The sequence below is a fragment of the Acanthochromis polyacanthus genome, chromosome 1 (genome assembly GCF_021347895.1).
Source record: "Acanthochromis polyacanthus isolate Apoly-LR-REF ecotype Palm Island chromosome 1, KAUST_Apoly_ChrSc, whole genome shotgun sequence".
Classification (NCBI taxonomy): domain Eukaryota; kingdom Metazoa; phylum Chordata; class Actinopteri; family Pomacentridae; genus Acanthochromis; species Acanthochromis polyacanthus.
The window spans coordinates 23,127,134-23,139,323 of NC_067113.1; the positions used below are offsets into that span (position 1 = coordinate 23,127,134).

General features: G+C 41.9%; 1 protein-coding gene across 1 annotated transcript; it reads left to right on the forward strand.

Moving 5' to 3' along the window:
- The first annotated feature begins 2,205 nt into the window (after positions 1–2,205).
- LOC110971446 (B2 bradykinin receptor-like) lies at positions 2,206–5,840 on the forward strand. The gene is made up of 2 exons (XM_051937779.1): positions 2,206–2,325; positions 3,556–5,840. Exons 1-2 carry the CDS (start codon positions 2,306–2,308, stop codon positions 4,598–4,600), a joined length of 1,065 nt encoding a protein of 354 aa, XP_051793739.1. The 5' UTR covers positions 2,206–2,305; the 3' UTR covers positions 4,601–5,840.
- The last annotated feature ends 6,350 nt before the right edge of the window (positions 5,841–12,190 follow it).

The following is a 12,190-nucleotide window of genomic DNA, read 5'->3' on the forward strand; positions in this document are numbered from 1 at the left end:
GCTGAAGATGCTGCAAACAGATCTATGATGCAGTTTTATGGCTTTATGGAGTTTCACAACATGATCCTGAACCCATATGTTTTCATGACAACACAAAGTCAGGAGTAAGTAACTTACAGTGACTGTATTGTGGTAATTTCATTTTATCTCAATCAAATAACATGAAAAATCACAGTTAATTATAGTGAGGTTTTGTTCTGATGGGTTTTTGTCAGTTTCTGCCAATCCATTGTGATCTGCCAATTTCCCTACCTTGCAATGCCTTTGGCTCCCTGGAAGATTTTTGTAAATGAATACCTTAAGGTCTTCATGGAAAGGTCTCCAACTTCGTGCTTCATCTGTGTTCAGCCAAAGGAGCCTCTCATCTGTGCTTTATTTTAATAAACATGTGGAGAAATTATTGCTTTCTGTGAATCTGTTTGTTTCCATGTGTTATCAGCACAGATTATTTTCTTTTGAACTGTCAAAGGTGCCCCAGAAACCCACCTCACCATTCTTGTGTGACATGACAATATTTTTCTCATGACATAATCTCACTGTTAAACTATCAGAGAGGAAACTGTGTGGGTGGGGTTGTAGATCTCTTTTCTCCATTTACGATTAGGCTGTTCAACATCGAAAGTGATTACTACTAAAACCACCACAGATTAAGACTGATGAGTGGCTGTTTTTAGTACATTCCTATGTTTCATAAAATGTCCAGGTCCCCTCGTCACTGACCTTTCCTCAAATTATGACACATAGAAAATAATGTTAGTACAGCATGTGAGATGACAAAATTGCATCAAGTCAGAACTCATAATAACCTACAGTGTAAACATGAAAAAGCATGTTCAACTTAAAAAAAAAACTTGTAATGTGACTGCCTCAAATTTTGAGTGAGGCAAGCTGAGAAGCTTCAGATGTTTGCACATCCATCTGTATTTCTAGAAAAAAAATGTTGGGATTGACAAAGGTGAAGCTGATGAACGACTCCCAACAACCTTATACTTTAGGTTCTGTTGGCAAGCTTTTTTAAATATATTATCGTGGTTTCCCTTAGATGTGCCGAGGTTGAATAAAACGTCCGGTGACACTGTTGCTTTCAATATTATTTTATTATAAAAAGACAGCATCTGAACAGACTCCATGGATTGCCTGTGGAAATCACAGCCAATACGAACATCTCACAGAATGATAAAGACAGGATCTAAACAGGCCCCCTGATTTGCCTGTGGAGGATTCCAAAGCCAAAAAGAATCTCCCTGAATGATGGGCTAGTGGTCATTTTATAGGTTTTCAACATGTATGGAGTCACAACATATGGTTCTCTGTTACCCACCATATAGGGAGGCAGGGAGCATCGTCAACCAACCCCCAAACTCTACAGCTCCTGAAGAGCCCCTAAATCAACGTCTTGGACATAAGAACCCTTATAAGGATTCCTCCAACAGTAGAACACATTCCATTCTACTAGGCCACATTTGTTTCACTCAGGTACCAAATGTGATGAACAACTATCAGATACGAGAACAGGCAAAACAGATTCCACTCTACTAACTTATTAAGTACTGCATCTCTCAGATCAGATACTACAATAAATAAACAACAAGACATGTCAAATTGTACTAACCTGAAACCTAATTGAGAAAGCACAAGATGATTAAGAAAATCAACTAAGATTTTTCACTTAAAACAGCCTTTTGTCTTGTTGTGGGCAGAGGTTAAACTTCAAGAAACTTAAACAATTACTCCTTTTCAACTGGGTGAAATTTGTTTCACTCTGAAGAAATTCTGTCTTGTCATTCATCCGTTGTCACAGTATAATAAAGTCCTAACATCACTAAAATTATTTCAAAAATAATATAAACACCAGGTACTACAAATGTCCACCTCACTGCCCAGCAATATAATGTCACAACAAACCGTTTAAATCTGTTGATTTAAGTATATTCCTAGAGAGTGAAGTACTGTTGCTGATGAAAGTGACAATAAATAAAAATACAAACATTCTCACAACCTCCTGAGGGCTGAAACATCCACATCAGTGGTCGACTTGATGATAAAGCAATCTCTGGGAAAATATTATAAATAGAAGGAGTCATGTAAACATAGTCTCTGAATACTGCAACCCAAGATATACAATTCTGCTCAAAAAAGGAAGAAAGAGGAGGGACAGAATGAAAAGGGGGAGGAGGTGGCAATAGAAGGAATGAGTCAAAGACACTGGCTGAGCGAGCAGATCAGAGACAGACTGAGCGCAGCAGCAGAAGGAACTGGAAGAGTGTTGCTGGGAATTTAACATTTTCTGTTTTCACCAGAAGTCATGACTCTTTTGCCAACAAGGTATGCATAAGCTCGATGTGATTTATGCATTTTCTATTACTTTTATCCTCTGTAGTCACTATATTAGCAATAACAACTGACATCAATAAGACATTTATTACTTTGCAGGCAGCTTGCTGGATTAAACACAACTTTAATGTTACAAGAAAACAATGAAGGACGTGATCTGATGCTTACAGTTCTACTCAGCAAGCAGTAAAAACAAACATGATGTAATGTAATAGTAAAAGTTATAGTTTTACATTATTTTTACTGTGTGGCCAGGTTAAAATTAACCAGGACTATGTTCAAAACCACAGTTTCCAAAAACAGAAACTTTTGTTAAATGTCTAAACAATCCGTCGGTGAACTAAAACAAGGACGGATTCAGCAGCTCATTTCTTGCCTCAAAATGCTTTCAGAAATACTTTTTGCTTAACATTTTTCATCATAAAGGAGAAAACAGGGCCGTATTTTTTCGTGGGGCGTTTCCATGCGAGCTAAAACGGCCCTGTGTACTCACAGCTTTAGCTCTGGTATCCATGCTTGTGGCAACATGTTTTACATTGAGGTGATTTTGCCAGCTTGAATTGCTAAAGTGGTAAGAAAACTGGATATACAATTTGAACACGACCATGCCTTTATCCAAGCTGTCATCAGGAAGTCTTTAAAAGAAAACTTTCTGTCGAACAAGTCAAGCAATGCTGTCTCTCACCACCTACTAGGCTGGAGTGTGCATCAGTGTTTCCGGTGTGCCAGAAATTAGGGAACTGAGAAAAGGGTGATTATTGTATTTTTTCCGCAATTAATTAATCAAAATTAATGCCTTAAAGTCCCAGTCGTAGAAATAATACGACAAAATGCTGAAAACTGGAACAAAAGTATGTTAAAGTGTTGAACCGTTGATTTCATATTTGAAGAGTTACCAAGACAAGTTCTCTGGAAAGCTGAGTCGTATTGAGTCTAATGTTTGCTACTCTATTTCTGTTCTCAATACAACACTTCAGGAACCAACTGAAAAAACAATTATGACGTTCCGCAATATGTCGTTATTAAATATTTCACAGTAGACAGCATTCAGTTCATACTCAACAATACTCAGTATCCAGGGTGTGTCAGAATTCCATGGTTCTCAGTATTCACGTCATCTCGTCATCGCTAAAAGAAATCTGCAAGATCATTTTAGATGTACATTTCAAATGGTTTATAATGTCATGTTTTGTCTGGATTGCTTTCTTTGTCTATGAGCAGCATCCCTGCAAACTTCAGTCATGAAACTGTGGATGAAAACCACAACAACACCGACAACACTTGGTGCCGTTATGATGGAATCGATTGGATCTTCACTGTGATTCCAGTGTACATCCTGATCATCAGTGTGCTGGGGATTATCTTGAATGTGTTTGTGTTGATGGTATTCTGGCTCCACAAGACAGCATGTAACGTGGTAGAGATCTACTTGATCAACCTGGCGGCTGCCGACCTTATTCTGATGTTGAGTTTACCCTTCTTGGCTGTGAATGTACAGAAAAGATTTAACTGGAACTTTAGTGAAACAATGTGCAAACTGCTCCCCTTCTCCATCAGCATGAATGCCTACTGCAGCATCTACATTGTGGTTCTGGTTAGCATTGACCGATATTTGGCTCTAGTGCACCCACTGACCCATGGAAGAATGCGGAGGCCATTTTGTGCCAAACTAGCATGTGTAGTGGTGTGGTGTGTATGCTTTCTGTTGAATGTCCCTGTACTCATCTGCAGGGAAGTTGAACATCACCCTGAGAAGAATGTTAGCAGATGCATTCTTTCTTATTCAGATCAGACAGATAAAGCCATAAACATCCTCAATGTCATTCTAAACTTTATCATACCCATTCTTATTATTTCCTTCTGCACTCTCAAAATTATTCAAGCTCTGAGAAACACGTTAAGGGACAGCTATAGCACTGAGGGAAAGGAGCAGAAGGCCACCACCCTGATTCTTGCAGTCCTCCTGGCATTCCTGATCTGCTGGGTGCCATTCCATGTGTTTAAGATACTAGATCTGCTCAGTAGATATAACATTGTGGGAGGGTGTGAGTTACGGTTGAGTTGGTTCCAACAGATCTCCATCTATTTACCCTTCTTCAATAGTGTTCTCAACCCCATTCTCTATGTTTGTGTAGGTAAAAACTTCCGTAAAAAAGTTAAGGAGACCTTCAGTCAGATGAGTAATAGGAGAAAATCAACATTCATCCTCGTCCCCACATGTACAAATCTGTTAGGAAGTGTTCAAACTGAGGATGCCACAAGCTAAGCTGTGGGATTGCTTTTTTTTTTTTTAATTTATGGTTTGTGTTTTCAAGATTTTACACCGTTGAACTGGCAATGTTTTACATGGAAACAATGTAAGAAAGATATGTTTGAAATTACAAGTGCATTGATTCAATGATTCAAAGACTGTAGGACATCTGTATGTTTTTCTGCAATTCTGCTTCATGTGCTGGGATCTGTGCCCACACTTAAATGCTTTTTGAGGCACTGATGTATAAATCATGGATGAGAAGATGTAGACACACTCACAAATATGTACTTTTTTCAATATAGTCTAGAACTCATATTTTTTAAAGATAATTCAAAAGTCAGGGGAAAGGAAGACTGAAACATAAGATTTATTGTTTTAAGCCACATTTTATTGCTTTTTTTGTTTAACAGCAACAGATAGATAGAAATCAAAGCTGTGGTCATTGTAAAAGGAAGTGATTGAATATGTCTCTGTCTCAAGACGTCCTGCTGATATTTTATACCACTTATAGTGCATCTCCCAAAATGTGCAACTCAACCACATTTGCTATCATACTTTCAGATGTAACACAACAGCAACAGTGCTGCTCAATTAAATATGGTTATTGCACACATTTTACATCACAGAAGTAATGGACAAAACCTAAGAGAATTTAAGTATTGTATCAAAGAAATGGTGGCAGACTTTGTGTCTTTATATGTCATCATTTACACTCTTGTGTCAAGAGTGTAAATGATGCACTGCAGTGTTTGTATGTTTCACTCCTGAATGCATGTGCATGTATTTAAATCTCTTCCTTTTTATTGTCACAGAACTGTATTGTTTCCTGCTTGTGCTATTCAAAAACCATCCTGTCATGTTTTAAAACCATGTAGTATTTCTTACTTTTGTGTGTGACATTGTGAATGGAGCAAACTTCAAATATTTTTTCAACCTGCCAACAGCGGAGAGTGGCTGCCTCCACATTGTGCAGACATCTACATTCTTGTACAGTTTGTAGTTTCTTGCTTGGTGCAGTTTATTTACTATTCAAAGTCAGAGGATTGGGACAGACAGTGATTTCCCTGGTCATGCCACTCTGTCTTCACTTGGTGAACACACTTCACTGTTCCTGAAATAACTTCTGTGTGTCAACTGTGCACACATTTGTTATGCAAATGTATTATAACACCTGCTGTAGGACAGCAGGACCACAAAAGACCAATCTTAATCTTTTGCTGGTATACAAATAAACCTACACCTATTAACTTCCTATGCTTGTGTAGTGTTGTTCTGTTGCATTGGTTTTGATGCTTTAATAAGCTGTCCGTCATGAATCTGATGATGTTACAGAAGATAGATAGATAGATACTTTATTAATCTCCAAAGAGAAATTCACAGTTCCAGCAGCATGAAAGGTAAAGAACATGAGAGCATGCAAGTTACATATAAAACTATAATAAGAATATAAACATCTGGCAGTTCAACAGTGCAAAATGACTGTGTGTTACTGTCTGCAGCAGTCTGTTTTTCACACTTTAGTCCAGCAAGTCGTGTGTGTGTGTGTGTGTGTGTGTGTGTGTGTGTGTGTGTGTGTGTGTGTGTGTGTGTGTGTGCAGTGAGTCCAGAGTTTTTTGTTGTGTTATTTTGTCCATTTTATCGCCCTCCCCGGTTGGTGTTGAAGAGCTGGATGGTGTGGGGGAGGAACGATCTCTTCAGTCTGTCTGTGGAGCAGGACAATGACAGCAGTCTGTCACTAAAGCTGCTCCTCTGTCTGGAGATGCTGCTGTGCAGAGGATGACTTGGATTGTCTATGATGGACAGGAGCTTGTTCAATGTCCGTCGCTCTGCCACTGATGTTAGACTGTCCAGCTCTGTGCCAACAACAGAGCCCGCCTTCCTCACCAGTTTGTCCAGGCGTGGAGCATCCTTCTTTTTCAAGCTGCTTCCCCAGCACACTACTGCGTACATGAGGGCGCTCGCTACTACAGACTGATAAAGATATGTGTGACATTAAATCTGTAAGGTACTCACTTCATGCTGTCAGGTTGTCGTGGTTTCCCTTAGATGTGCCGAGGTTGAATAACACGTCCGGTGACACTGTTGCTTTTAATATGATTTTATTATAAAGAGACAGCATCTGAACAGGCCCCATGGTTTGCCTGTGGAGGATTCCAAAGCCAAAAAGAGTCTCCCAGAACAATGGCCAGCGATCAGCTTTTATAGGTTTTCAACATGTATGGAGTCACAACATATGGTTCTCTGTTACCCACCATATAGGGAGGTAGGGAGCATCGTCACCCAACCCCCAAACTCTACAGCTCCTGAAGAGCCCCTGAATCAACGTCTTGGACATAAGAACCCTTATAAGGATTCCTCCAACAGGAGAACACATTCCGTTCTGCTAGGCCACATTTGTTTCACTCAGGTACCAAATATGATGAACAACTCCTATCAGACACTAGAACAGGCAAAACAGATTCCATTCTACTAACTTATTAAATAATACATGTCTCAGATCAGATACTGCAATATGATTGAAGCTTGATCACTAGCACCACTTTACTTAGTCTGGTTCAACCTTAAGCATGTAAGCCTCTACACTAATCTACACTATTAACATTCCTTTAAATAACCATCATTTTTCAATGTCAGTGAACAATGGAGGGGCTCATTCCAAACATTGTAGGCACAATGTGACCTAACTCTGATGCAGAATGCAGTGCCGTTCTAGAAACAGAGTTCTGAGATAAAACATCAGTCCTTCAGATCACATTAATTGAAACATCCACTGTATAGAAAAACATGTCAGGTAAGCTGAGAGTAGTAAAAACAAAATCAGACATTTTGATGCACATGAAATATTGTTGCAAACAAATCTAAAATATATGTAATTTTTAAATAAGAGTAGAAGTCTTTAATAAAAAAGATAAATCCTGCAATTTTCTTACTGAAACAAACTGTTAATTTTCTATTTTCTAGACAGACATATGAGAGTGGGGAGCATGGGTGAGTCTCTGTTTGGAATTTGAAATTCCCCAGACACAGATGTCATTAGGAGTCTGACCATTTAAGGCTTTGAAAGCCAAGGTTTAATTCCAAAGTTTACAGCTAACCAGTGAAGGGAAGCAAGGAATGGTGTGATGTGGTTGCTTTTCTTAGTGCGAGTTAAAAACCTGACTGCAGCATTTTGTAACTACAGTCATTGCATATTTCACTTGCAGGCACGAGAATAAATTGTATTGCAAAAGTCCAATCTGAAGAAAATAAAAGTATGGATGATTTTTTTTTTTTTTAATGTTTCCAGGGGAAAGAAATTGTCTGATCTCGGTTGGCTTTCCCATACAAACAAAGCAGGACTGTAAAATTTTGAACATAGTTTTCCCTCAACGGTCTTTACACTCATGTTTGGTTGGATTGGCTTGACTAGATTTTGGAACTTTTGGGGGAGTTTTTGTGCTTACAAGTTTCAGTTTGAGTCTCTAATGCACTGGGAGCCAAAGCATTAAGGAGAATAAATATCAAATTCTTTCCATGTTCACAGAAAATTGTCACGAGTGATGGAGGTAGAACCCAGGCGCAGAAACCAACTGGCAGGCACAGGTGCAAGTAGTGAAGAAAGGGGTTTATTTGACAAAAATCCAAAACTCTGTAACAGGAACAACACAAGGGACACGTACTCACTACTGAAAATCCTCTCCAAGAGACGTACTCACAACAGGAAGGAAACAGAGGCGGCAAGTCCAAAAACACAGTCTTTAAAAGGAGTTGAATCCACAAACAAAAAACCAATAACGTCAAAAGCGTTAGAATCCAACAGCGGTGAATACTCAAAAATCCAGAGGCAGGGAAAACAGAAGGAGTGAGGGGAAAAGCCATATGTTGGAAGGTCTGAACTGTGATGCTCCCACACACACTGAGGGGAGCAGAGGACTTTTAACAGAAAGGGGAAGGCAGGTGAATCGTGTTGGCTGATTACTCCACAGCTGAGTCTCGTGCTGCAATTGTCTGTCCTTCAGTAGGTAATCAGCTGAGAGAGAGGGAGACAGGGACAAACACCAGGCAGGAGCTGAAACAGCATCCTGACAGGGGCAGAAACAAAAAACCAGTCAGGAGCCGGACGGCTTCCTGACAAAAATTCATCCAAAGTCAGAGAGATCAGCTCACAGGTTGTTATAGACAAGTGGAGGCAGATCTCATATTTTCAAGTTATGTCACAATCCATTCAAATGCTAGTTAGCCAAAAAGCAATTAATGCTTGCAAATGACCTCACATCACTACACACTGTGCCTATGAAACACTGTCCCCTTTCAAACACACTTTTTTCCCCCCATGTCTTGGTTGTTTTTCATCTCTCTCATCTGATCTCATACAGAGTTCAATTTCCTTAAACAAATGACCTCAGATGGTATTGAGGTATGTGTTACCTATAACAAAAAAAACTATTTAAGAATATATGCATCAGCGGTTTAGTGATGAATTTCTGTGTGCATATCTGTAGTGTCCATCAGAAGTGACAAGTCTATTTACAGTTGAAGGAGATGCTTTGTTTTTAATGAACTGCCAGCACATCTTTATCTCCTTCCACATAGATATAACTGTCAAAGCAAGTTTTCATGACCCCTAATCGGTGTTTTCTGATGTCCTCCATCCACTTTGTAGGGTTTTCTTCAGTCAAACAGGGGAATTAACTCAAATGGGAGAGCACTCACTTACAGTGCAAGAAGTAGTGGGATCGATGCCTACATTGGCCACCAAACATTAAAGCCTGTCTTCTAGCTGCCTGCTTGTGTTTAAGAGGCTTCGAATTTCATTGCATTGTATGAGCATATGACTGTTGCATCACTCGTTGAGCGTTGATCAATGACATAGAGGCATTGTCTGCGTTTCCTAAATAAAAGGCTTGTGCTTGGTGATTCATCTCTCACAGGAAGAGAACAGAGTAAAATTAAATGTGCATGTTTGCAACATTTTGCTCGAACAGTTCACCAAATGAAGACTGATGTACTAATATTGGTGACAAAGCACCCAAAGCCTGAGCTGTACGTGAATATTTCAGACAGATATGTTGAGTCTCATCAGCAGCTCATGTACACAGTAGAGGTTATCACCTTGATCTAGCCAGGTTCAACAAGAGCCACCTTAGTGTTATTAAAACCTCTAACTTCACGTAAAATTATCCACACATTTTTTTTTTTTTACCTTATTTTGCCTGTCTCTGGATGTAGTCTGGATGCTGGTGAAGGATGAGAACAACATGGCAGTGTACCTCACCAACCTGTCCATTTCTGATCAACTCCATGCACGTTCTTTGCCCGTGTACATTGAACAAACCCTGCAGAAGTATGACGGTGTCTGCAATGTGGCTGTATTCACATACAGCTGCTTTTACATCAATACTCACTTGCATGTGCACGGGAAAAATGCATAGAAAAAAATGCTTCCGCAAATTGTGTTGACTTGCTGAGCCTTGCTACATTTCTGAATTTATTTTTTAGTATATATTTTTTGGATTGATAGAGGATTTAATTTCAAACCACCTTAAGGTTCTCTTTGTGGCCAGTATGGAACAGGTGAGTGACACCTTGACAGATTAACAAAATATTCAGTTTTGCTAAGGATTGAAATGTTATGAACTGGTATTTCATGATGTTTGACACAATTATACTGTTGTTACATGGTTAAACAGCACTTTCAGAGAATATATAATACTGTGCTCAGAGGAAATAATGGACACAAATGCAGATAATTGATGCAAGCCGCAAGAGAAACGGAAGCAAATGTTATGTTTACAGTTTCCCTAATGACACTTACAAGTTGCACTGTAGACACACAGTGTCAGGGCTCCTTCCTCACCCCTGTCCTTCCCACCTGACATCCCCAAATACCCCCTTTCCCATCTGCTCCTTTCTCTTTCTCCTGTTCCTCTCCCTCTCATGCTCCAGTCTCCCATCCGCTCCTCTGCCCTGTCTGTCTCCTCAGTCTCCCATCCGCTCCTCTGCCCTGTCCTTCCCTCTACAGCTCGGTGCCTGAGTGGAGTTCAGCTTCTCAGCTGACTCCACTCAGGCAATCAACCACCTCTACGGCTCCCAGACAGCTGACAGAAATCACCCTGATTACACACCTCAGCAATAAGAACCGGCTCGTCCTTCCACTCCCTGCCAGATTGGTGAACAAAGACCTCACAGTCAGTTCACACTCTAGCCTCCTGTTTGAGTTTGCCTTTTTCTCACGTTGTTTTCTCCTGCCTTCACCCAGACCCAGCTGTCCGGGATCCAGCTGCCCAGAACCCTCGTCTGCTCTCCCCGGCCAATTTGTCACCGGTTTCCCCCCTCACTGGACCCCCTGTTCTTGCCTGGACCCCCGTTCCTGCCTGGACCCCCCGACCTGCTTCCCTCCCAACCACTCGGAGTCCCACCTGGCCAAACCCCTCACTACTTCTGCCGCTCCCCGCTCCTGCAGCCTGGTTTTTCCCCACCGAGCCACTATTCACCCCCTACAATAAAGCACTTTCATTCCAGCTAGCCCTGGTAGTGTGGCTCTCTGCTCGAGTCCAACCTGCTCATCTGTGACAGAACAATCTGGCCAACAACGGACCCAGAGAGCCCACTACCAGGGCTCGGACCAACCCTCTCCTCCCCACAACCGGAATCCCTCTACTCAGCTTCTCATCTCGTTTCCCGAGCCCCCAGTCACCATGTCCTGTTATGACACTTTCTCTCCTTTTTGGGGAACTCGCCTGGCAATTAAACTGCTTTTGAAGAGGCAGCATGGACCCCGGAGGAGAGGTACTCAGTTTCCGCCTTTTTCTATTTCCTCCCAAGAACTGTGTGATGTTTTGTTAGACTGAGCCCTTGGTTTGCCTCCCCCCAGCTTCTCAGATGAGAGCCAGCCTGAAATTGTCTCCCTGCCTTCTAGGGAACCAGCCACCAAGCGAACTGGTCGCCGGGGGCGCAATACCAGGAGGCACCATGGTTCCCTGGATTCTGCCTCAGCGAGACCGCACACTGAACCTCCGTTTCCAGTCCACATGGGGGGCCATCCTCCTGTCCTCTGTTCCCCAGACCCCTGTCCTCCAGAACCAGACACAGACCCAGACCTCGGTTTCCCAGAACCAGACAGAGAACCAGACCTGGACCCCGATTCCACCAACAGAGGACTCAGCTGACGCCCCGACCTGGACCCAAGGCTCCTCCCTGGATGTTCTTTTTTCTTGTATGGCGAACAGCGTGTACTTAATCGCTCTACGGGACTTGCATGATGAGTGGAGGAAGGACCCCAAGGAGGAGACAGTGATCCGGGGTCTCAGTTTGGTGGCTCAACGATCTGGGTTAATTGGCTAGCTACCCGACATTCAGGAGTTCCTGGAGACCCCCCTGATGATCCTGTATGGCCCTCTAAGACTTTCCCCTGGCAGCCATTCCTCTCTAGTTCCCGTGGTGATCGACCTCCAGCCTCGAGGACCTCAGCGGCCTTAGAAAGGCTTAGGGCCTCCCCCGAGTCCCTTGGGAGGCTCTGCGCATCCCATCCTGCGCTGCCCCCGGAGGGGCCCCTGGATCCTGCAATGCCCCTGGAGGGGCCAGCCTCTGCTGGTCCTCAGACCGGCCTCAAACCCAGTCCCT